Source organism: Panthera onca, chromosome A1 (genome assembly GCF_046562875.1).
Source record: "Panthera onca isolate mPanOnc1 chromosome A1, mPanOnc1 haplotype 2, whole genome shotgun sequence".
Taxonomy (NCBI): domain Eukaryota; kingdom Metazoa; phylum Chordata; class Mammalia; order Carnivora; family Felidae; genus Panthera; species Panthera onca.
In genome coordinates, this window is record NC_138339.1 from 75277220 (window position 1) to 75304546 (window position 27327).

The 27327-nt window shown below is 39.2% G+C and overlaps 1 protein-coding gene and 1 non-coding gene across 3 annotated transcripts in view; one reads left to right on the top strand and one right to left on the bottom strand.

Moving 5' to 3' along the window:
• The window catches only part of LOC132681113 (uncharacterized), a 123268-nt gene that overhangs the window by 52984 nt on the left and 42957 nt on the right, over positions 1–27327 (top strand). For both annotated transcript variants that reach the window (XM_060635250.2, XM_078447637.1), the window contains exons 7-8: positions 1519–1629; positions 10439–10617. In XM_060635250.2, the coding sequence (XP_060491233.1) occupies positions 1519–1629; positions 10439–10617 (290 nt within the window). The remainder of the gene's footprint in view (positions 1–1518; positions 1630–10438; positions 10618–27327) is intronic.
• TRNAA-UGC (transfer RNA alanine (anticodon UGC)) lies at positions 25042–25114 on the bottom strand. The gene has a single exon. It is a non-coding gene; the product is annotated as a tRNA-Ala (tRNA).

Below are 27327 nucleotides of genomic sequence, written 5' to 3' on the forward strand. Positions count from 1 at the left end.
GCAGGTCCTTCAAAAAAGTTAAAAATAGGATACCCTATTATCCAGCAATTGCACTATTGGGTATTTACCCCCAAAATACAAAAACTCTAATTCAAAGAGATAGAAGCACCCCTATGTTTACTGCAGTATTATTTACAATAGCCAAGATATGGAAGCAGCCCAAGTGTCCATTAACATATGAATGGAGAAAGAAGAGTAGTATATATATACAATGGCATATTATTCAACCACAAAAAAAGAATGAAATCTTGACATTTGCAACAACATGAATGCAGCTGGGGAGTATAATGTTAAATGGAATAAGGTAGCCAAAGAGAGACAAATACAGTATGATTTAATTCATGTGTGGAATTAAGAAACAAAACAAATGAGCAAAGGAAAGAGAAAAACTAAGAAACAGATGTTTAACTACAAAGAAGTGATGGTTACCAGCAGGGAGGTGAGTGGGGAAATAGGGGAATAGGTGATGGGGATTAAGGAGGCCACTTGTGATGAACACCGGGGGATGTATGGAAGTGTTTGCTCACTTTAATTGGTACACCTGAAACTAATATAACACTGTATATTAGCAATATTGGTATTAAAATACCAACTTTAAATATTGAATGTTTAGTATGTCGCATATTCAATATATTGAAATATATAGAATCTTAAATATTAAAAATATTAAGACAAACTTAAATTGTAAATAAGAGTCATTAAAAACTATTTTAAAAAAGAGGAAATGGGCTTCAGCTGATGTAAAAAAGAAAAAAGAAGTTCAAACTGCTACACAAAGAATCTTGGTCCAATATATGGGAGACCTTATTAAAAATGAATTAACCTTGAAATGGCTTATTATGCCCCTTTTTGTTTTTACCCCTAGAGAATATTAGGTATATAACAGTAAATACAGATGCTAAAAAACCAGGAGATAAAATAAATAGCCTCCAGAGAGGTCCTCCCCACCTCCAAAGCCTAAATCCTAAGGCTTAGACTATTTTTGGCTTCCTTTCTGAGAAAGCTCAGAAAGGAGCCTCTACAAAGTAAAAGCAGCTCTTTTTTTTTTTTTCTGACCACTCCAAGATCTGTTTTTGCCACAACTTCATAAGTATTTCAATTACTTGTTCCTTCAACAATCCTGCAGAGAAACACTGCCCCCACCCCCCTTTTTATGGATGAAGATATTGAGGTTAAGTGATTTTCTCAGGGTTACAAAGAGACCTAGCAGCAATGAAGGAATGAGAACTAGCAGTTCAACCTTCTGGTGGATGAATAGATTGAGTCTCTGAGCAGCCTTGCTATTATATTGCAAAGGGGCCATGCGGACGCCTGGCTGAATGCGCAAAGAAACCGCGTCCAGGAAATGAAAGGGAGGCTGGGAGGATAGCATTTTCCCTCTTATTAATGACATAGGCAATTGTCTAAAGTTGGAAAGAAAGGCCTTTTAGAGAGAGGCTTTTAAAAAGAGGACAAACAGCAGGGCACTCAATTTGGGACCCCTCCTCCATGAGACCCTTGTTGTCTGTCTACTTGCAGACAGCGCCGCTGAGGAAGCCGGGCTCCAGATTGGAGATGTGGTGCTGGCTGTCAACGGCACGGAGGTCACCAGTGTGGAGCATGCAGAAGCCGTGCACCTGGCAAGGAAAGGTAGGTGGGCCAGCTACAGAGTTCAACGTCATTCTGAAGAAGCAGAGGGCTTCGGCGCACCAGGGAGTTCAAACACGATGAGGACACTACACAACAGGTGTAACCGCACTTCTCCCGCCAAGCTCCTTTAATACCTTGGCATCAACATGGTGCTTCATAGCAATTAAATCATTTTTCAGCACCACGTTCCTTCTGTATTGTAAAGTGAAACCAGAAAATGGCAGCAGAATGTACTCTATTTATTACAAAAATATTTCCTGAAACTCTTTGCCACAAAAAATGTCATCGTAATAATACTCTCATTTACAATTTCTCTTCCCTTCCTCCTGTCCTCTCTCCCTCCCTTGCCTCTGTGTTCCTTCCTTCCTTCCTCTTTCTCTCTCTCTCTCTCTCTCTCTCTCTCTCTTTTCCTTTCTTTCCATCAGTTTTTAGTGGTAAGAACCTCAGGGGTTTCATGCTTAAAAAAGAGAGAGGAAGAAATAAAGAAATCACAAATCTAAAGCTTTCACAGATTCTCCTAGGGCCACTTAAGGAGGGCCTTTAAACCAATTCTGACACAGATGGAACCACGGAGAGAATAATAATAATAATACACGCCCCTGCCTACCCTTGTATCCACGCACATTTTGTGGAAAGGTTAATACCATCTTCCACTCTGCAAAACAAGTTACTTTCTTGACACCATGTTACAAATCCTTATCTCCCCATAGACGTAAAAATATATAACTGGTAAATGCTGTGTTCCATCAAGGGATTATTTGGTGAAGTGTCCTATTCCTGGCCTCCCAAAGGCTGCATACATATCTCTTTGCTCCTGAAATATATCCTCAGGCACTGAGCTATAAAAATTTGTACATTTTGTTTAGGCCACATGTGCCGTAAGTATAACTTGCTAAACAATAAATATTGTTTGTCCTTTCTCGTGATGCTATCATGCTTGAGGGTTAGCAAGAGAGAGAGAGACTTAGTGTAGACCAGGATGAGAAAATCACTAACAAATTTTGTATCCTGAGTAGCTATTGTAGACTTTTTTGGTGCAGAATTTAGCTGAATATGTGGCTTTTGTGTAGAACTTGTCATGTACTGGGTGCACCAGAAATCCAAGGACACTGTCAGTTAACATGTACACTACCTACTTGTAAGTCCTACCTAAATATTTATCCTATGTGCAGCAGAGATAAGAAATGAAGGTAATATGGTAACAATTATACTAATGAATTGGTGGTATCCCCCATAAGAATGGGATTTAGCTGTTCCTAGGTTCTTTCTCACAAATAATTACTTTTCCAATTTTTTAGTTACAGAAAACCTGATGTTAGTAATATTTCCACTCTTAGGACTTTTTATTTTTCCCCAAGGAGCTTAACATTCTTGGTAACACTGAACCATTCAGCCACACTCTATCAGTTAATGGAAGGCAGAAAACATCTCTAAAACTTAAATAGAGGATTTTCTCTTCTGTTTCCGAAAGATGATGAATTAACATTGATACTGGAAAAGAGCTACACTCAACACCCTAGTTTGTGCTGCTCCTGGCAGTTATTTGTAGCATGCCTTTATCTGCTGTTACAATCTGGGTTCTACCCGCTTGGCCTCCCTACCCCAAGAAGACCTTGACCCTCAGAAGCTCCTTGTATCTTTGCTAAACCTTCTCAAACACAACAGTGGAGATACCTCACAAGCAGGAAAGTGAGTTATAGATCTGAGACGCTACAGTAAGGACAGTAAGAGACTTATAGGGAAACAAGTCCATTGCATACCTGTGTATGTTCTGGGAGATGGGAAGTGTGGCCAATAGTAGAAGAGAGCCAAGTGTCTCACGCAGAAGAATGCTGAGGGACATATTCTTAGAGCTTTTCTCCCCAGCTTGGTGCTCAGCAGCCAAAACCCAACTTAACCACCCTACCGAGAGCCAGACAAACGGTAGCACCTGTTCCTCATGGTCGGTGGGAAACATGTAGGTGGTCCTTGAGCCCAGCTGTATTACGGAGTTGATTGCTTCTTCCTCAGGCTGAATCTCTAAGACTAATTGATTATAACACAGCTCTTAATTGGGAAATAATAAAAAAAGATGCAAATAAACAAAATAGAGAATAAAAAAAAGAGAAAGGTAAAACTTCTAAATAATTAAATACTACTTTGAACAACTATATAACAATGTGAAAACTAGATAAATAAGAACATTTTCCAAAAGTATTTAAAGTTCCAAAATCAGTAAAAGAATAAATAGAAAATTTGTCTAGACTCTAATAAAGGTATTTATAGAGTAAAGAAAGAGACCATCTCACTTCTCCCCCATTTCCACCCCCAATTCATCCCCCATTTATAAGCACAAGATACCAGTCACTTTTATAGATGAAATTTATCCAACTTTCAAAGAACAAATGATTCCTATTCTATAGAGTTTTCCAGAGACTAGGAAAGAGTGAAGGCTTCTCAGTTCATCTTATTAGGCTACTCTAACCTTGATTCCAGAACAGGGTAAGTGTAGTATAAAAAATGAAAGAATATGTCCATTTTACTTATGAGTATATAGATGCACAAATCCTAAGAAAAAATAATAGATACCTGAATAAAAGTGTTTATTAAAATTGCATATAATACATCATAACAAAGTAGGGTTTATCTGTAAATAAGGATGGCTTTATAATATTTTAGTACAATTCGTCCCATTAATGGACCAAAGAAAAAAATTGCATGACTATCTCAACAGAACAAAAAATCATGTAATAAAGTTCAACAAATGTATATATATTTTAAATTCCCTGCATAGTAGGAAGAGAAGTTTCTTTTTACAACTTGATAAAGATTATCTACCAAAAACCTAATCGTGAAAAGAGAAAAGTATAAAAGTATATATAAAACAACACAACACTTAATAGAGAAACTTTAAACATATTTCTTTTGAGATTGAGAAGAATAATGCCAATTTTAACAGCCTCTGTTCACCATGATATCTAAGGTTCTGACTTGTTCAATAACACAAGGAGAAATAAAGGTATATGGCCTGGAAGGAAAGAGATAACACTATTATTATTTACAGATTATATGATTATAACAAAATCAATAGACCAATGCTTAGAACTAATTAGAGAAAGATTGACCAAACCAAGGTCTCCTTATAAAAATCAGTAGTGTTCTTCTACACCACTAATAACTGAAAAGAAAAGAAAAGGAATATAATATATGTTTAATAACAGCAGCAACACTACAAGGTAGGAAAGAATTAATCCAACAAAGAACATGCAAGAGCTTCATGAAAAAATATTTACAACTTGACCAAAGTACATAAAAGGAGACTTAAATAACCGAAGATATATAGTATCCTCATGGATGGAAAAACTTTGTAAAGATCTTAATTCTCCCAAAATTAATCTAAATATTCAATAAATTTTCAATAAAATTTTATTAAAAATGTTTGAGTAGCTTTTCAAACTTACCCTTAAATATATGTAGAAAAATAAAAGTCTACAAATAGCTAGATCATTTATGAATAGGGCTAGCAAGGACAAAGGAACCTTTCATACCAAATATTAAGGTATATTGCAAAACCATAATAATAAGTAATAAAAAGGGTGGCATTCACAGAAATATACCAGTGGAATGGAATGGATTAGAAAGCTCAGAAACACACTCAAGTACTTATTAAAACTTGATATATGATAAAAGTAGCAGCACAATGAGGAGAGGATAAAAATTTTTACTACATCATTTTTACAGAGAACCATAAATTGGATGGATTCATACCTTCATATATTATGCTTTATATTTTATACCATATATAAAGGTGGACTTCAGATGTATTAAAGACCTTGATTTTTAAGTTATAAGCATAATGTCAATAAAAGAAACTAGGATAATAACTTTATTTGTGATCAGAGAAATGCAAATTAACAGCAAGGTGACACTTTACATCCACCAGATTAGGGGAATAAATAGAAATCAGATTATAGCCAGCTTTGGTAAGGAAATGAGGAAATGAGAATCTTCGTGTACTCTTGCTGAGCTACTAGCATCTCAGAGAGCAGTCTGGCAACATCTAGTGAAGTGCCTATAAATCCTTTGTCCTAGCAATTGCACTTCTGTGGCTATAAGCCCAAAGAAACTGCTGAGAGGACATATACAAGGACGTTCATTGCAGCGTTCTGTGTGATAGAGAACAGTTAGAGGCAGTCTGAGTGACCATCACTAGGGCAATGGATAAAGAAACCAACAACAGATGCATACTCTGCACCTCTGTGCCTCACTTTGAAACAATATACAAGATGTGCATTTGGCCAGCAACATTGGTAGATGCTAAAAAACGTGGTTTAGAGTGGGGGGAAAAAAGAGAGAAATAGAATGAGATCTTAGCATAACACCGTTTGTGTGAAATAAAAAGACACACACAAAGGAGTGTATCCACAGTCCTATATCAAACATGTTCTGTGAGTACCTATTGTGAGGAGCAGAATGTGTGAGAAGAATTGGGAATGGAGGCAGAAAATAAAGTGAAACAAAACAAAAGGGGTCTGCACTCCAAAGACTATTGTGTGCAACAACCTGAGTGCTATGATGGGCTCAGCAGTCTGCACCCAAGTTCGTGAGCAACAGATGAAGGCCTCCTAAATGGCACGCACCCACACACACTTTTAGTTCCATCCATGTTCTAAAATTTATAGGTGGTAATGATGAGGGAAGGCAAAAACAAAAAACAAAACAGGATTACAGAGAGGCAGTGGGGCTATGAGAAGAATATACATGACCATGAAACTAAAAAAAAAGGGAAGAGAAAAGGAAAGAAATAATGGGAATAATTTAATTTTTATGTAGTGCTTTACACATTCAATTTTAGCGAGGCTGTTAATTGGGCAGGGTGTTTCTGGAATGTATAGAATTTAAAGCAAGCTCTTAGGGGGTTCTCTTTAGGACAGAAAAGTCACCAACTTGTTGAAGAAAGCAATAATCATGAGATAACAAATGGACCTTTTGTTAAATTTATATAATATATAGAGGTCTTGAAAAGTGTATTTACATAGTGTCCAACAAAATAACAAACAAACATGAGGTTGTTTAAAAATCTAAATGTTTCCTCTTGCCTCTTGTACCTGTTTGCATAAACTTCTTAAAAGTCTGATATCTTTTTTTTACCTCTCTATATTTCTGTACAGTTTCATTCCTATGTATTTTAAACTTTTGTAAAATCTTATTTTATTACAGGTTGCTACTTTGTCGATTTAGATTATCTAAACATCAAATCACTTTCCTCAAAACCTTAAATCTGAAATCTAACTGTATGTCAGACTCACGCAAGAACCTCTTTTAAAAACAGAATTCCTGGTGGTGGCCTGCATGTTTGTAATTTTAATCAGCTCTCCCTGATGATTCCCTCACAGCAAGCCCAGCATAGCACAGAGCTCAGCGTCTTGGAGGCATGGCCGGCCAAAAGTTTGCAACCATAAGATTAAAAATCTATTTTCTTACCTTCCAGTACAGGCTTTATCATGTCTCCCCAGACTAGCATAGAAAAGGGATCTACCATATGTAACAAGATCAAGTTTTCAACAATTCTACTGAAATAATAGTCCCATTCAATAATACTAAATAATATATTAGTATATATTACATTGTATAATATAGAATTATATAATATAAAATTAAAATTATCAAAAATAATCCTATTCAGAAATACTAAACACACACACCTGTACAAATTACCTTAATTTTGCCAATGGGAAGACTAAAGCAGATTTTTAAAAAATGTTTGGGATCCCAATGGGAATAACAATAGCTCCATGTGAATGTTTATTTCATTAGGTCCCCCATCCTTCTGGTTGGGGCTTTTGTAGGGCTAAGTGCTTGCAGACTAACATGGGAGATTTAATCATCAAGGAAAAACACGGAAAAGAAAGAGGAGAGGAAAACAATGAAGCTTTAATCAACCTGGAAGTCCTTTGGGGCCGTTCCGTTCCTTTGTCTCACCAAGAACAGCTTTGCTAAAAATAAGTACAGAAGTGCATTGGGATGTGGAACCTGGGCAGATGTACACAGTGCCAGCCCACCACGCAGCCCCGGGGACAGCGCACGTCTTGCACATTTCTCTTCGGCACCTGCAAGGGTGGTGGAGTTTGTCTGACAGCCGAGGTGCGACTCCGACACAGCTGAAGATTGGTGGCATAATAAGAAGACAGTGATCCAAAGAGAAAGTGTGAATTAGAAAAAGAAATCATTTTTCTCTCTCCTGTAGCTGTAAATAACCTCACCCACAACACCTTACTTCCCAAACTCTAGGCCCAAGTGCTAGGGAAGAAGAGTTTTGCCAGAGAGCTTCTCTTTGAAAGGGCGTCATCACCAAAGAGCTGTATTTGCTAAAGACATGGATTTTCAACCTCGTTCATCTGCACTTGACTCTTTCACTTCAGGCCATTTGTCTTCCCATGTCCCCCAAACAAGCAAGATTTCTGGGCTGTCCAGTAGAGGAAGGCAATGGCTGTGTGATTCCTTTCTCTAGGGTGGGGAGACACTTAGAGAAAGACATAAGCAAGGGGAAAAACTAACAATTTTGTTGTTGCAAAATATTGGGATTGAAAATGAAAGTATACAGGGGGAACTAAATCGTAGTCAAGGAAAGGAAGAAACATAGTGGGTGGCGACAAAGACTGCTCCTGAGCAGGACCTCTCAGCAACAGAGAGTTGCCTGGCTACTTGCTACTGAAATTGTGGTCTGACATCAGCTGAGAACTTGTTACAAACACAGGATCTCAGGCCTCATCCCAGACCTAGTGAAGGAAGACGGCAATTTAACAAACCCACCTGGTGATTTGCATCTGCATGTACGTTGAGAAGCACTAAACTAGGGCATCTCCATATTTTTAGCTCCCAGTAAATTAACAGATAAATAATAACAAAACCAGGAGGGTGTCACTGTTAGTACTTCACAATTAATTCCTTTAGCACACATTCATGCACACACACGCACATGCACACACACACACACACACACACACACACACTGCCAATGACTATATAAATAATCTATTTGGAGATAACATAAAAAATCTAAAGTCTCTCTGAGCATCAGACCCCCTGGCCCCTGATAGGACCTGCAAAGACTGTAAAACCACCATCACACAACAGCTGTTTGGAACTCGGCAACTCCCTGTGTGTCAGGATCATGTCCTCACTCCGAATGTAAAAAACTTTCCTTTAGTATGATGACACCACGTGGCAGCAGGACCATCTGTGTCCCTGCCCCAGAGAGAATTTTTTGGTGAACCAAGTTATGTTTATGGCCAGCTGAAGCTCAAGCTCAGCCTGCTCAGTGTCAGAGAACCCCATACGCAGTGTGTGTAAGCAAGAGGAAAATGACCTCAAGGGGCAGGCGACTGCAGCACCACATAAATAGATTGGCAGACGTGTCAGCCATGCATATTAGTCCAGAGTGCAGTCCTTCGGGGACTAAAGTCCAAAGACAAAGACATTTGTGGGTTGCCGGTCAATCTGGAGCATTGCTTCTAATTTTTCTGGATGTGTTTTTGACAGGAGCTTAAGGGCAGTTCAATAAATTAAAATGCATTTACATGGCAATGAAGAATTAGCTTGACACACAGAGTTATTTAATTACCAAGGTGCTTTGCGTGCTGCTAAAGTTAAGACCATGTCAGCCTTTCTGGGACAAATCTTTATTTTCAGGGCCATGTGGCTCAGCCAGGAATGATCCCCTGGGTTGGAGCTTGTCATTTATATAAGAGGAGTCTCCTCACTGACCCCCATTTCCATAGACAGCTCTAAACAGATCGGTAATCTCAATGTCAGACATCACGATGAAGTCAGCGCTGCTAAGGCCAAATGTCCCCCTTCAGGGATGTGGCCTCCCTCTCTGAGGAATTGTAAATGAAGTCATACCCCATTTGCAGTCTTCAAAGCGTGTCAGGGTTGCTGTCTGTTGGAGTGACATTCAGAGAATTTCTTGAGGCATCAAGAGGTAGGCATATGATGAAAGTCTGTTTCCATGCTGGCAACATCAAAGCACAATTGGTAAATGGTGACCTTATATTATTAGGTACAGGGACAAATTCCCCCAAGCTATGCACTGTACTGATCATATAGGAAAGGGGGCACCACTGAGGTACAGGCCCCAAGGAGGTCACCCTGAGAAAGACGTACACAGAAGCTCAGAGTCAAACCCTCAGCGCTAAGTTGGACAGAAAGAAAAAGGGATAAAAGCATGTGTGCCTCAGCTTTCCTAGAATTTCTGTCTACTTCCAAGTTCAAAGGTTTATCATTGATTTTGATCAGGAATAGGTGACAGATGTATTAGTGGTTTAGATCCTCCCTTTAGCTAACCCAGGTCAAGGAACCTAGTTATCTTAAATAAAAGTAAGATAGAAAAGCCAAACATCACCTATATTCCTTTTTCAGATATAAATCAAAATATGTTAAAGATTTAGCTTGACATTATTATAGACAGTGAGAATGAACAGACTTGAGTCATCCATGATGAGACCTGACAAGACCACATGGTTGAATACAAAGTGCTCTGTACTAAGAGCTGGCAATTCCGGGTCCCACATCTGACTGAACCCCTTATGACCCAGTTATGGCCCTCAAAGAAGTCACTTTACCTCCCCTGGTTTCATTTTCGTCCTCGCCATGAGGGACTGAATCACTAAGGAACTCTCTCATCCATTCCAATCGTAGGATTCTATTTCATTTATCCCATGTATGCAAACTGTAACCCCCTTTTCATCCATTCCTTCTGAAAAGTGACAGTCTTTTCTGTTGGTTTAACATTTTCAGCCACTGCACTATCCCAAATTCGTTTCTCTAGGTCCAGACATCTTGACTCTGGTGGTGGGATCTGACATCAGTCGCTGTCCCAATACGCCTTGGCCCACCTGCCGCGGCTACTTACATAAGAGGACTCACTCCGGTTTTGTGAAGGGTTGGAGGAAGAGGTGGTTTGTGCTGAAGCATGATGGCTGCCTCCACTATTACAGACATAAGAAGGTAAATTTGCGGGGAGAGGTAAGGTTGGAGTGGGTAGGAACAAGAAACCCTGGGAAGTGCAGTCAGTCCATTACCAAAGTAGTGTCTTGTAAGGTACCACGTTGTAGGATTCTGGAAACAGTGTTCTCTCCTGTGGCTTTTAGAGTTTTCCTTCCTCAGAGGTACAGAGAATTGTAATTTATTTTCTCTGCTGCTGCATAAATCAAGGCTGGCATAAATTTCTATCTCGTTTATTCCTATTTTCACATCCTCTGTGAAAATTTCCTTATCAAAGCCCAGAAAATAAGAACGAAACTGCATACCTAGTACCCTAGAGAAATCAAAGTGGACTAAGGCAAAGTGCAGTAACATCTCGCTGGACCACAGAGCCTGCACACTGTTCCCTAGGTTACAGGGATTGACGTTAGCAAGGCTTCTGAAGCCTCCGAGAAGCTGCCTGGAATACCTTGTTTGATTTCCCAGATTTCAATAGACCTGCGATTTCTGACTGTAAGTGGAGGTTGGATTCTTTGGGGGAATGTTCTCCAAATAGGCAGATGCAGTCCTTCTCCCAGACTTTTCTCATTCTGCAGGTGTGGGATGGGGCCTGTGCCCGGGGATCTGGGGAAGGCACTTCACGTGAACTACCAATCTGCAGGCCATGTCCTGTCAGCGCAAGTGTTTTCTTAGCCCCTATGCAATATGGTGTTTAATTTGTTTATTTTTTACTTATTTTTGAGAGAGAGAGAGAGAGAGAGAGAGAGAATGAGTGGGGGAGGGGCAGAGAGAGAGGGAGACACAGAATTCAAAGCAGGCTTCAAGCTCTGAGCTGTAGCACAGAGCCCAATGCGGGGCTCAATCCCACAAACCACAAGATCATGACCTGAGCTGAAGTCGGACACTTAACTGACTGAGCCACCAAGGCGCCTCTAATTTGTTTAATCAGATGCAAACATCATAAAATTCAGAGATTTCTCACAGAAATCCTGATTTCCAACTTCTCTTGAAAAATTCCCTAGCGCACTTGTACCCCAATGTTTAAAGCAGCTCTCTCAACAACAGCCAAAGTATGGAAAGAGCCTAAATGTCCATCAACTGATGAATGGATAAAGAAATTGTGGTTTATATACACAATGGAGTACTACGTGGCAATGAGAAAGAATGAAATATGGCCCTTTGTAGCAATGTGGATGGAACTGGAGAGTGTTATGCTAAGTGAAATAAGCCATACAGAGAAAGACAGACACACATGTTTTCACTCTTATGTGGATCCTGAGAAACTTAACAGGAACCCATGGGGGAGGGGAAGGAAAAAAAAAGAGAGGTTAGAGTGGAAGAGAGCCAAAGCATAAGAGACTCTTAAAAACTGAGAACAAACTGAGAGTTGATGGGGGGTGGGAGGGATGGGAGGGTGGGTGATGGGTATTGAGGAGGGCACCTTTTGGGATGAGCACTGGGTGTCGTATGGAAACCAGTTTGACAATAAATTTCATAAAAGAAAAAAATTCCCTAGCAACAGTTGGTGGGAGCTGACTAGCAGCTGCCTCTTCTAGGAGCACATGGGCTGTCCAGTTCAAAGACGAGCTCACTGTGTCCTACTGACTTCTACCCTGTTGGCTTCATTCAGAACCACATGTGTGAGCTACCTCTAATAAGTGTGAAAAACAGGAGTTTGGGTTGTTTCCCTTGTATGTGATACAATCTTACTTTCTGAAACAAGGAAAGAAATATATATCAATTAAGAAATCAATACCCTTTGTAAAACGAGGAATGATTTTGCACATTGAATCATCGTGAAGAATCCCTTTTCCTAGCTTGTGAGTCACTTATTCATGACATACACAAAGAGGTGTCTGACTTTTGCAGGAATGTGAGCCATTGCCACTTTGAAAAAACTTTGTCTCCCTCCAGTGCAGGAAAATAGGATTCTCTGTAATCAAGATGAGAAATGATGAGCCAGCCTTGTTCTCTATATATTCTGATTATTAAAATGAAATAGGCCAGAGGTTTCCAATGTGGGTATGCTTCAGAAGGCCCTGCAGAGTTTTCCAAAGTACATGCCAAAACCATCTCCTTCCTCCAAACCTCTTGAATGGGATCCTGATAACCGTATGTTCTTTTCTAAGCTCTTTCAAGGTAATTCTCATAGAACTGATTTGTAACCTGGGTGAGTCCCAAGGCAAAGTGCATTCCCACCTACAGTCAGAAGACAAAAACAAAAACAATAATGCAAGTTTACCAGTTTTTCTTTAATGGGATAGAGAGTTCTTTATCTTGAGATTGTATCCTTTCTACCCTTTGCTGATAATTTTTGTTTCCTTGTCACTATGTGACATAGTGACAAGACAACCTTAACTTTTCTTTAATGGCCTTCCTTAGCAAAACAAATACATAAAGCAACCTATGTCAAGTACCCTGGTCCCTGAACATTCTCATTATACAGCACTGAGCCCAACCATTCTTAACCACCTGATCCAATATTTTCCTTTGACCAGCATGCATAATGGCATTTATAGTAAAAAAATTTTTAGGTTCCCCATTCTTGAAATTCAGAATGGTTCATGGGATCCAGTGTTTTAGGGCTGGATTTGCCAGGTGGCAATCTCGGGACTGCTGCTGCCTGCAGATGTTATGTTTGGCTTGCACGATGTTTTTATAAATTTTTTAATTAAATGCATTCAGGTGAAGCATGTGCTGTCCAATTTGCCATAATCCCTAGTACTCCTCATTTCCTTACACTGAGTCCAGTCATTTAAATTACCCAGTAGGCCCTCTAAGATTTTGAGTGTATGAATCCTGGGGTAGAATTTATGTGGAAAAATTAAAAGTGTGGTGGCATTGTGGTTAAAATTAAAATAGTTTTTTTTTAAACTGTTTCTAGTCCTCTTTGGGAAAGAAATGTGGATCTTATATTCAGTTTGGATACAGAACATCATTGGCACAATAGGTTTTAATGTGGAGATAGAATATAAAAATAAGGCTTTATTATTATTTTTTTTTTTTGATGAAGGACCAAAATCAGATCCCCTATGGAGCTACAAATTCCAGAATACATTATGTATGATCTTTAGAATAGACAGCAAGGACTGAGAAGAACTAAGGGGGCATAATAAGAACATGCCAGGATAAATTAGCAGAAAATGAACTCAGCCATACAGTATTCACTCAAGCAATAAATATTTATCAACTGCTTTTATGAGCCAGGCATTATGCTAAACTGTGGAAACATATATGAAAAAGAGCTGGTACCTGCCCTATTTGTGCTAATGGTTACATAGAGGAGACTGATATTAAGGAATACATTCATGGGGCACTTGGGTGACTCAGTCAATTAAGCATCTGACTTCAACTCAGGTCATGATCTCGCGGTTTGTGGGTTCGAGCCCTGCGTCAGGCTGTGTACTGACAGCTCAGAGCCTGGAGCCTGCTCCAGATTCTGGGTCTGCTTCTTTCTCTGCCCCTCCTCTGCTCACACTCTGTCTCTCTCTGCCTCTCAAAAATGAATAAACATTAAAAATTTTTTAAAAAAATAATACATTCACAAAAAAAATTGCAATTCTGAATAGTGCTATAAGTAAAATTACAAGGTGAGAGAAGAGAAAGTAGCAGTCTGGATCCAACCAAGAGATATAATCACACAGTGATTTAAATAAGTGAAGTTTAATACAAAGTTACTAAACTATGATAAAATAATAACTATAGGCTATAAGAAAACTATATGGTATGGGGTGGGGGAGGGGGTCCCCAAGCAAGGACAAACTTAGAAGTAGTTAGAAGTAGGACCCCTCTCCAAGGCTGGGGGGATTCAGATCTCCTTGGGAAATGTAGTTGAATCCATGGAATCACAGGGAAGCTCACTGATTTGCTGGGCCATCCAGGGGCCTGCAGATTAAGTGTGCAGTCACAGGGCAAACAGGAAGCAACACTTTGGATCACAGATGGGGCAGATGTACAGAAACAGGTAGCCTGTGCATGGCTAGGTAACAAGAGTGGGGATGCCAGTGTGGCAGGAGGCCTGGAGCACAAGGTGTCCTTGTAGGAAAGACTATTTCTAGAGGGTGGTGGTATGGGGAAAACTGCAGGAGACAAATGTAGGGAAGAGGAGAAGTGAGCACATGGAATCAGGGTGCCAGCATGGCCAGGAGACCTGCAGCATAAGATGTCCATATGGAGAGGGTCACAGGAAGGTGACCACTAGGCCACACTGGAGCTGCAAGGTCTACAGGGGCAGCATGTTGGGACAGAACACCCCCAGGTGTCAACATACCCACACTGCAAGACCCATCCTGAGCCACTGGCAAAGGCAGGAGCGCCCATGCTTCCTCCAGCAATGTGCCTCCAGCGCCCTCTACTGAAAAAGCTTAACACCACACTTACTGTAAGAGAACTGTAGACAGGCATTCCATCCATTATTGCGGAGCCTATACTGAGAAGTAAATTCGGAGCTGAGAATCAATAAGTTCACAACTGGCACGAAAGTAAAATGGAGGGTCTAGGATAAATTAAGAAAAGGGGGAATAGGTAATAAATTCCTTCTTGAGGATATAACATTTTAGCTGAGGCCTGAAGGTTGAATACAAGTTAGCCAGACAGGAAGTTGGAATGAGCATTCTCCAGGCAGAAGAAACAACACGTGGGAAGTCCCTGAGCTGTAAAAAAGCTTGCCAAGTTTAGATATCTCCAAGAAAGCCCAGTGTGGTTAAAACAGAGTGCACAGAGGAGGGTGGGGAAGGTGGTGGGTCAGGTTAAAGAGTTAGGTAGGAGGTTGGTGATATGAGAGGTCTGAGTCAATGACAGGGATCTTTGGATGTTCTCCTAACTACAATGGAAAGCCACCAATATATGTTAGGCAAAGGAATTCTCTAAAGTTTATTCTGACTGTTACATGGAGAATAAATTGGAAGAGGATAAGAGTGGAATGAAAATACCAGTTAGTTAGCTAGTCCCATAGTCTAAGCAAGAAGAGATAGTGGCCTTGACCAGGGTGGGAATAATAAAACTAAGTGGACAGATCTCCACACATATTTAAAAGCTAAAATCAACAGGATTTGGCAATGAATTAAATGTGTCAGAGAAAGGGGATATAAGGGACAATCAAGGATGACTTCAAAGTTTTGGCAAAAGTAACTGGCTGGATAAGGAACCATTTACTGAAGAGGGAATAGGTTACAAGAGTACAGGTCAAAATGAGATTAGTAGTTCAACTTGAACTACTATGGTATATATAAAGAGAGAATTTATAACATTGTATACACTGCATATGTTATAGTATAGCATATATATAGTACTTAAAGCCACATAAATTGATGAGATTGCCAAAGGAGACAATATAAAGTGAGATGAAAAGAGAGCCCTCAGCTTAAATCCCAAGGGTGGACAGAGTAGCAGAAAATAGGAATAGAGCATCTGGGTGGCTCAGTCAGTTAAGCATCCAACTCTTGGTCTCAGCTCAGGTCATCATCCCACAGTTCATGGAACGGAGCCTTGTGTCGGAGTCTCTGTGCTTGGGATTCTCTCCCTCTCTCTCTCTCTCTCTGCCCTACTCCTCCCACCTCCTCTCTCTCTCTCTCTCTCTCTCTCTCTCTCTCTCAAAATAAGTGAACTTAAAAAGGAGAGGGAAATATGGAGGGGGGTTGAGAGGGGTAGCCAGAGAGATATAAACAAAAAGTGTGTCATGAAACCACGATTTTTTAAAAAGTTTCAAAAAGGAGGGTTACCAGTGTCTCCCAGTGCTGCTGAAAGGCCATGCCATGATGCGTATTAGGAAGTATCATTGAATTTGGCATCATGCAAGTACTTGGAAGTTTTAGTAAGAGAAATCTAGCTTACACAGTGTGCATTGAAAAAATGTAAACAGCATTTGTAGACCAGTCTTTTGAAAAGCTTGCCTATAACAGAGACTAGAGAAGTAGTGTGATAACTGAAAAGTATTTAGTTCATTTAGCGTGAATTTAATTACTTATATAATTGGGTTTACATCTACTTTTGTTATTTTTACTTTCCATTTGTCTCTCTATTCTGTTTCTTTTCCTTACCTTTCTTGCCTCCTTTCAATTAATTAGTTGTAAAATTCCACTTAACTTGGTAGTTATTAAGTCTTTTATTACTCTTTTGTGATTATCAAAAATATTACAACATGTGTTTAAACTTATTAGAATTGAATATAAATTTGTACACATACTATTTTATGGGCACAAATAATATGTTTGTGTTACCATGTATTTTAATTCTATACAGATTGCAAATCCTCTAAGATATTATTCTTTTAAACAGCCAATATTCAAATATATATACATATATATGTGTATATACATATATGTATATATATATAGAGAGAGAGAGAGAATGAGAGAGAGGAAGCATGAGGAGGGAAGGGGAGAGAGAGGGAGGGAGGGAGAGAGAGAGAGAGAGAGAGAGAGAGAATGAGAGAGAATCCTAAGCAGGCTCCATGCTCAGCGAGAACCCCAACACAGGGCTTGATCCCACAACCCTGGGATCATGACCTGAACTGAAATCAAGAGTTGGACACTGAACTGACTGAGCCACCCAGGTGACCCAATATTTTTTTATATTTACCCACATATGTATCTTGTTCTATTGGTATTCATCTGTTTCTGCATCTTCAAGCATTTAACCTGGCAACATTTTCCTGAACTTGTCAAGAGAAAGCCAAAAGAACACTCTCCTTGTCTCATTGTGCTTTATTCTGTATATATTCTTTGGACATACTTGCAACTGTATAGTTTAATAGCAAATTAACCCCCAAAGATCTTAATTTTAATAATTATATTGTCAGTACTAGTTCCCATTTGATTTGTTTTCTGTAGTTTCCTGCATATGCTGAAATGCTTCAACTTGTTCTTTATTTTTGAACGTATTTAAAAAACTTTTTTGTTGTTTTTATTTATTTTTGAGACAGAGAGAGAAAGAGACAGAGGGTGAGCGGGGGAGGGGCAGAGAGAAAAGGAGACAGAATCCGAAGCAGGCTCCAGGCTCTGACCTGTCAGCACAGAGCCTGACACAGGGCTCAAACTCAAGAACTGTGAGATCATGACCTGAGCCGAAGACGGATGTTCCACCGACTAAGCCACCCAGGTGCCCTTATTTTTTAACATATTAATCATAGTCATTCTAATGTCCACCCTTTATTAGGATCCCTTATAGGTCTGTTTCTGTCATCTGCTTAGAATGATAAGGCACTAGTTTCCGTTAGAATGATAAAGGTACTAACTAGTCCCAGATCATCTTAATCTAATCAGTGCTAAAATAATTGTAAGACAGCTTTCAGTCCTTGTGAGGGTTGGCCTTTTTGCCATTCATCCTGACTCCCAGGGCCATTGTTTGGGGTACTAACTCAGAGCCTGATTTATCTGGACCACCTCCCTGATGGGGTCTGAACTCTATTAAGGCTATTGAAAATTCTTAGCTTCTCAGCCTTTTCCGATGAAGTGACCCCAATGTTGGGCTCATCTCCTGCTGGATTTTAACCCCATTATTCTTTGCTGTCTTACAAGCTCTCTGAAGTATTTGAAGAGGCATTTATAAATATACCTTGAATTTTCTATTTTTCTCAGTAATAGAGTTGGTATTAATTAATTAGCCTGCCATTACCAAAACAATTCTAATGACAGCAGAAAAGGAAGTATGAGGGAAAAGTTGTCTTGTTTCTGTTGTTAAGGTACAAGGTACCAATTTAAGTGTGAATGTTGCTGAGGGTAAAGTCAAACAGAAAGAAAAAAGTTGAAGATATAGGTAAAAAGAAATAACTGATGGATATGTTTACCTTATAAGCCATCTATCTTAAAATTTGGGTGTATCTAGCTCAGAGGTACCAGAAGAGAAATTGAACTTTATGAAGGTTAAGACTGAATGTTCAGCCAGATTAAAAACAAAAGGAAGCATTTTCTGCCCATTATAGAAAACAAGCCAGCTTTTGTCTGTTCTGTAAATCTGTGCATGCAAGAACCCAAATGTGGGTGTGGGGTGTGGGGGCTAGTGGGGACTGGAGACACTTCTCACACTGGGCTGTACAGTGTTATGCTTTAAATATTTGTCTCTATTTCGGGAGTTCTGATCGTCACAGCATATTTACTTTGCTATGTTGGAGGAGGAGCCCAAGGGACTGAATAACACACAATAGTGTGAGAGACTTCATTTTGAACAAAAAGTAAAATTTGGAGCATGAAATAAGATTAATTATTTTGTTATATGTTTTGAATCTCTTTTGTAAGTGAAACTTGCTAATCTTCGATTTCCTTTTATGAAAGGAAAGTGAATGATATTCCCTTCCAATGTTGCCAAAATTGCTAACAATTCACTTGCAAAAGCTGTAAAGCTCTAAAAGTAAATGGAGACAGGGCGACATAGGATAGAGTGCAGGATTTGAAGGTGAATCTAGCTCTATAGCCCCCAATCTTAGAATAGTTTTTTATTATGACTTTTAGTAAACTAAGGGTTACCAGGAAATGGTTAAGTCTTGGTATTTGCCCCAGAACTGATCCAAGAAGCAGAGGAAACCAGGCTCACAGAATTGGTTTGATTGAACAGTAGAAGGAAGCAATAGAGATGATTTCCGATGGCACCTTATGGTTTTGCTTGTTACCAGAATGTTTCCATACTTTTAGATGCCCAGGTAACCATATGAGGAAACAGGATATTGGAGGTCTGGGGAGAAATCTGGTGAGGGATTCAGTTGTGTTAGTCATTTGAATATAGAATTGGCACCATATGCCGTGAGATAACCTAGGAAGAATGGAGATTACAACAGAAGGAGCTTAGGTCAAAGCTATTGGGATGAGGACAGAGCCAGTCAGAAGTCTGGCTCAGGAATGAAGATCCAGTATTAGAGGTTGAACAGGAACAGACAATGATACAAGAGAAGTCTTATGATCCCAAATGCCAGAGGCAAATGTGTTTCTAAAAGGTAGGAGCAGTCAATGGAGTCAAATGCTGCTATGAAGTAATTTCCTTCTGGATACATACCTCTTAGTGGGAGAATGGACCTCCCTTGCTATGGCTGGCCATGTCTGCCTACATCTTTGATCTTACTTTTTCCTGATCTAAGGTAATTTGTCTCTGTCATCCTGAGGAGAAACTCCCTTAAATGCATATTTCTTGTAATATTCTCTCTTCTTCCCCTTTTAAGGCAAACTCTCAGAGTGGTCTATTAACATCTTTTACTTTTTTTCTTAACCCACTGCAATCAGGTATCTGTTTCTGCTCTCATGTGATTGTTGAAATTATAATAACGTCTAGATTATCCAGGAAAAGAGTGTAGGATGGGAAAAGCAATGGGCCACTGACATTTCATGGGGCATGATGTCTACCTGATAAGGCTCTTATGTGGATTAAATTAAGTAAACTAATAATTACAGGGTCTTACACATAGTTTCAAATACTAGATTCCATCTCCTTGATCCATTGTATCCTCTTCTAACTACCTGTGTTCACATAGTTCATAAGTGATTGCAGATTCAAACTGAGGTCTGCTTGGCTGAAAAGGCTGCCTGCCTGCAAACTACCTGCTCCTGGAAACCACAGTCCCTGTCCCAGTTCCCAGGTTCACACCTCCACACTGGACCTCACCCTGCTAATCTGCTTCTACCCCAGATATCAGCCTTCATTGGCTGCCACCCCACTTGTCCCGACACCCTGACTGTGTCAGCCCCCAGAGAAAGTTGCAGGATAAAAGGGAGGTTAAGGTAAGAACTATTAAGTAAGATGTGTGAGCATTATTTGCCAAGTTCACAGGAATGAAGCAAATAAATACCCAATGAATGGAAGAATGCTTGTGGCATTCAGATCAGGGAATGAGTCAATATATGCATGTGATCAATATAATAGGGGCTCTGCAAATTTGCAGTAAGATTTCCAATAAGTTCATTTCTTAAGTTTCAATACCTTATGCAAACCTTAATTTGTAATTTAAGAGATGCCCAGTAGGTGGTGTGGCTTACTCACAGATGGTTTTTCAAAGTCAACCACGGATAGTATAGTTTGAATCATAAAATTCTTATTAATGCAGGAAGAGTTTGGAAAAATAATTTAGACCATCTTCCCCCTTTTCCAAAATAGGAAAATGGGGATTAAAAAGTATATAATTTACAACAGAAGATCCAGCACTTAAACCAGGTGGCTGATAGTAACCTGAAACTCTCCTATTTATACTAGATGCTAGCCTCCAACTTCGGGTAACTTCCCCTAGGAAAACCATGCAATCACTAAGCAGCTAAGACTGGGTTAGGAGTGTGTAAGTATACACAAGAAAAGTTTTCTGCCGTGGGATGACCACATTCTTAGGATGGAACTGTATTGGAGCTATTTATACAGTATAAGAAGTCTCAATAAAAAGGGACATTTAAAATGTGAAGAAATGCACTCCTTCACTTTTCTGACTTTCTCCCACCACCTCCTGCTTTTTCCCCTACAACAAAATCCCACCTTCTAAGTGTTCCCCATTCAGGCTGTAAATTAGAAGAAAGCCAGTTTCCAAAAATGGCTTACTTCCCAGCCTACCTCAGAACCCAGAATTCCCAGAGATAAAGGCAAGGTCATCATGTCATGTCCACTTCTAAAAGACATTCCTGGGAGAAGTTCACATCCATTCCATTACTGGAAAAATTATTATTGAAAACTTATTATATGCCAGGGATAGAACTGTAAAAATAGTAGTCAACACCAACTATTGTCATGAAATTTTATCTTACTGTAGGAAGAGACAGAAAAGAAACAAGATAATTTCAGACACTGTTAAGTATTTGGATTTGAGAGTGGCTACAGGGAGGGATGGGATTAGGAGGCTATTTCTGAGGAATAGTCAAGAAAGTTTGTCCGAGAAGATGATATTTCAGATATAACAAAGATTCGGAGGAATGATTTCAGCAGAAGAAACAATTAGTGCAAAGACCTGAAGAGGGAGTATTAAGCTGTTTTCAATCATTATATCCTTAAAAAGCATTAGGTAGTTCATCAGATTGCATCTTCAAACCTGTCACCTGATGAAAAGAAAGATATTGAAGGAACTAAAGTTTAAATCAGAGAAAGGGGAAGCTGGAACGAGTCAGGTGTGTCCCTTTGCCTTAAAGTGTAGACGTTGGGGAGAAGGGAGGCCAGCAGTGGACACTGGGCTGGGGCGGGGGGTTCCAGAGAGGAGACATCACAAGAAAGCAGAAAAGATTTACCAAAGGGACAAACTAAGTTCACCAAATACAAACTGTATTTGGTACTTAAGAGGTACTTAAAAGTAGCTCTTAAAAGAGCTTTTAAAATAGCCTGCTTATTTCCATCTCAGTGGTTCTTAAAATGTAGTCTAAAAGTCACAAATTAGAGGGGTCCTAAGTGGCTCAGGAGGAGCCTCCGACTTTGGCTCAGGTCTTGATCTCACAGCTTGTGAATTCAAGCCTCACATTGGGCTCTGTGCTGGCAGCTCAGAGCCTGGAGCCTGCTTTGGATCCTGTGTCACCCTCTCTCTCTGCCCCTCCCCCCTCCCCCCCCCCCCCCCCCCCCGTGCTCTGTCTCTCTCTCACAAATAAATAGAACACTAAAAATTTAAAAAAAAAAAAAAACAAAAAAAAAAACCACGGGGCGCCTAGGTGGCTCAGTTGGTTAAGCATCCGACTTCAGCTCAGGTCATGATCTCCCGGTTTGTGAGTTCGACCCCGAGTCAGGCTCTATGCTGACAGCTCAGAGCCTGGAGACTGCCTGGATTCCCTCTCTCTCTCTCTCTCTCTCTCTCTCTCTGCCCCTCTCTCACTCAAGCTCTGTCTCTCTCTCTCAAAAATAAATAAAACATTAAAATTTTTTTTAAAAAGCTACAAATTTGAATCACCCAGGCATTTGTCAGAGACCTCTGGGTATCATATCAGGTTTTTCAAATCTCAATTTATGGGATGGGAATTATAATAAATAATAGGTTTATTATAATCAGAAATTATAATAAACTATAGATTTATTATAAGTAGAATATGTATTACAATAAATAGACACAGACACACTGTGAATGTCACACACACTAAAGTTGAGAACTGATGCTCTGTAAAATTTGCATTTTACCAGAGATGCAGCTCCTCAAAGAGTATGGCCTTCTATTTCTGCTAGCACAGGCTCTGTTGTTCAAAGTAGGAAAAGGCTAAAACACCTCTGAGGAAAAAAGGGAAGATTAATGCATGATAAAAAAACAAAAACCTGCAAAACATTAGGAACTTTTAAAGAGATCTTTCTTTAATAGTTCCCTTTATAAAAAACACATAGGTCTTTGGTAATGTGTGGGGTTTTTTATCTATAATATATAAAGGAGCCCTTTTCTTTCTAGATTTGAATAAACAAAGGACCTTAGGCTTTCCTCGAGGGTACAGTATTATTTTTCCTATGGATATTGTAATTTTGTGGGCAACATGTTCTCTCCCTACATCTCAAGAGCACTGAGTTCTCACCTCATCCAGCTCTTGGGGATGCATAAGAGAGAAAGTTCCATACATGAAATTGTGGGTTGGGAGGTTGTGACTTCAACTCCCACAGTAGACAACCATGACAACATGGCAAATGCTTTTGGAATGGTGAAGAAAATTAGTATGTTCCTCAATCCACTGGTATCTTTGTATTTGATTTAGAAAACTATCACCAAAAAAGCAAGAGTAAATTTGGACTTCTTACCCACCCACTTCCCATCTGTAATTAGGTACTGAGGTGTTTTGTTTTTTTGTTTTGTTTTTTTACTAACACTTCCACTTACCCAACCCCAATAAACAAACAAAAAGAATAGGATTATATCTGATTGCCTGATACAGCCTGATACATTTAATGCTTGATTTCTTTCTTACTTTTTAGCATCAAAAATTTGAAGAGAAAGCATAGAACTTCTTTCTCCCATAGATTTTTCTGGTAGGCCATAGTGCCTCGCAGTAGCCACGGTTGTAGCAGTGGGGCTTTGGAAAGATGTTTCAAAAGCCTACAACCTTTGCTTAAAGACTCTTCAACCACTGTTCACATTCCAAATGCTTTAAGCAAAATGTCAGAGGCTTCATCAGGATGAAAATTATTTTATGGTTTCATAACACACTAATTTCCCTGGAATTGCCTTATCTCCTTACCTCAGTAAAATATCTGCTAAACCAGCAAAAGGAGAATCAGTCAATTAAAGTTTGTGTATTTGTTCTTCACAAAGAATTCTTAGGATACAAGTTTAAGAATGGACAATTAAGGCAAATTATTCATGAGGTATATATGCCATTTGCATTTTTCCCTTTGGGATGCATTTGTCATCGTCATTTACATGGAAGGTATTTGCTTGCAGATCTGCCCTTTTGCCTCAGAACTAGGATAATGTTTCCATTTCAACTGAGTCATCCTTGTCCTAAATATTGCATAGTGGCACAGACTGACATCTGCTGTTTCCTTGGGCCAAACACAATGATGAGGCAAACAAGGCTACGGTCCCCAAATCTCTTGTTGTGTGCCATTTTGTGTGGTGGTCAGATGTGTTTGTATATTGCAAGGAATTATAATATTGAATTAGTTGCATAAAATCCTACCCAAGAAAATTTTTTTTCCTGCCCAAGACATTTTAAAATAAAAGGCTTGCAAATGGAGTACCTGCTCTAGCTATGAAAAATGTGTTCTGAAAGCACAGAGGGAACATTTGCAACTTGAAACTTTTCATCAGAAATTGAGAGAACTCAAGGTCAGTTTAATATTAATTCCCACCCAGCTCTTTCATCTAACAGATATCAAGTTGCATTTGAATCTGGTAAAGAGATATAAATTTAGGTCAGTTTAGCCTTCATAGGACAAATTCCTTGAGAAATATTCTGTATCTGTCTATTCAGTCTTGAGTATCATTAGGTTATTTTAAGGTGAAAATGACCAAAACTTACCTTTTTCATAGAAAGGGAAATTCATTTCTGGCAAGTTGAAATTGCCTTTGAATAATTTATAGGGAACAGAGAATTCATCAGATCTCATATCATCAGCAGCCATGAGATTGCCTTGTTCTGTAATGGGTGCTATGGGAACTGGGAAGCTGGAGTTGGTTAGCATAATTTCTAACCAGAATCTCATACAGGTTAAAGGGAGGCAACATTTAAGAAATGGAAAGTCTGAGTCAAAACTATGTAAAAAGGAACCTTAAAAAAAAAAAAAAAAACAGCCTCAGTATAAAGGATATTCTCTAGACCTCCTACCCCAATGCTGATATTCACTGTACCATAGTTCTCAGACAATATGCAGGGCCTTGTCTCATAATATCACCACCCTCTTCTCCTTTTCATTAGGTGGGGAGGTGATAATAATAGAAACAACAAGATAAAGTAATATAGCCAAATAAAATGAAAACAGTTTAACCTGAACAAAGCGAGAAAAGACCTCCAATTCATTGCTGATTAGCTGCTTATTCTTCTATTCAAATATTAGAATTCTCTCTCCCACTCTTTTCTTTTTAAGTAAACTCTATGCCCAAGGTGGGGCTTGAACCCATGACCCCGAGATTGCAAGTCACATGCTCTACCAACTAAGCCAGCCAGGTTTCCCTCTCCTATTCTTTCAAACCTGCTGCTGAAGCAACTACCTTGAATCCTTTTTAAAATTTAGAAATTTATCATCTTGGGACTTCCTCTAGATCCCATGTATAATCGTCTTGTTCATTAGTTTAAAATGCTTATTGACCACCTTTTGTGTGCAAGGGACACAGCTGATCATTAGTCTAAAAACCAAGTTGAATAGTACCAAGCTCCTACTCTCATAATGGGTGGTAACTGAACTTAAACTTGTACCTTGGGTCGTATTTCTGCACACATAATGGGGGAATAAATTCCAGATGGAAGTAATAGCCTGGGGAAAGGCTTGATAAGAATGTAGTTGGACCCAACCAAGGAACTCTAAGTGGACCAATTTGATTGCATCGTGAGGTATATAGGGAAGACTAATAGAGACAGATTGCAAAGATAGACCAAAGCCAAATACTAACAAACCTTAAATTCACAATAGAGAGCTCTACCTTGTGTGGGTGGCAATGAAGAATCACTGAGTAGTTTTGAACCCCCAAAGCATAAATGAAAGATAAATTAAGTTATTCTTTAGATTGTGGGGCAGTGCTGGGAGGTTGGGTTGTAGGGTGAATTAGAAAGCCTTGCATTAATTCAGGCAAGAGATAAGGGGCTAAATTTGGGTGATGACACCAATCAAGGAGAGAATCAAGGAGAGAAAATCGATCTCAGAAATATCTTAGTTATGTATCTGCTATTCCAAACTTTTTCTTGCTATCCTACCTTGCTTTCCACCACTCTTATATACTCTATCCCACTATAGACACCCACTTTACAGTGCAGTGACCAACTTCTCCAGCCCATAGATAAGGAAGTCCTTAACCTGGAGTCCAAAGACCCCTGAGAGTATAATATTAAAAGCTCCTTGGACCTGGATGGGGGAAAAATTACATCTTTATATTCAGTCACCTCTAACTGAAACTTAAGATTTTCCTCCATTATAAAATAGGAAACAAATCACTATAAAATTAGCTGTTCTGTCAGCTTTTTAGTAACAGAAATTATAGATATGTCATATTACAGTTATTGTCCATATATTAATATATAGTTTGTATTCGTCACTATTTTAAAAGTAAGACAGCAGTTAGGCCCATTACCACATCCTATTGTCTAATGTGTGACTAAAGAGGCAAATGCTACCGTATCTCAAATTTGTCTTTAATATTTTGATAATGGTATTTCAGTATAATTGATTTCCTTTGTAATCCTATGTGATTTTGGTGAACACATTTTAAAATGTTAGTCTTAAAAAAGATACCCAAGCTTCTCCAGACTGCCAAATATCAAGAAGCCTTGTAGAGATCTGGATCATCATTTGAGGTCATGTCCTGACACAATTTCATCACCATCTTCAAGGTCTAGCTCTCTATGCTTGAGAGAAAATATTCCATCTGTCCCTCCTAAAGGCAGCTTTGTTTTTGTCCATCACCTGTAGACCAGGGAGGGAAAAATATCCCCTCATTTGCCACTTTATTGCTAGTTTCACCTCTTCCTTCCTACCCTCACCTCTATTAAAACTTCTTGTATTTTATGAACTTTCTTTCGTATACACTCAGAATGTCAATGCTTCTGTAACCAAGCATAATCTCCATCTCCATTTTGTCCTTTTTTTTTTTTTCCTGGAGAATTCTTTCTATGTGAGATAAATACCATACTATTCCTGGATCTAGTCAGTTTGTCCTTGCTGCATACTGGAAGCCAACAACGTTTAAAGGTGAACGCCAGTCTGTATTAATTCACTTCCTTGTAAGTGGGAGCAGGAGGTGAGAGAGGAATTTCCTGCTGGGAAATTAATGCTGCAGGAGGCACCTTGACAGGACTGTTGACTATCCAGTAATGTGGGGAGAAAAGGCAGGAAGGATATTATTGACTGAACAATGGATAAAAGGTATTTTTAGGGGACAAGATGTGCACCAAACTTAAATTTCATCTAGGACTGACCCTGACTGCTCCCACTGAATTCTTGCGCACTGCGAATCTTGGCACATGTGCATAAATTGATAACCTCTGTTACATAACTTTTGAAAGGGCACGGGCTTAGGCCACACACTGAAAATGAAAGCACAAGGAATATTTTCTTTGTTGACATTGTGATGAAACTAGAATAATGTTTAACAGCAGATTTTGTTTTCATGAAAGTGCCTTCCAATTTACCTCATTTTCTATAACCAAGAGATGGCAATGGCGATGGGAA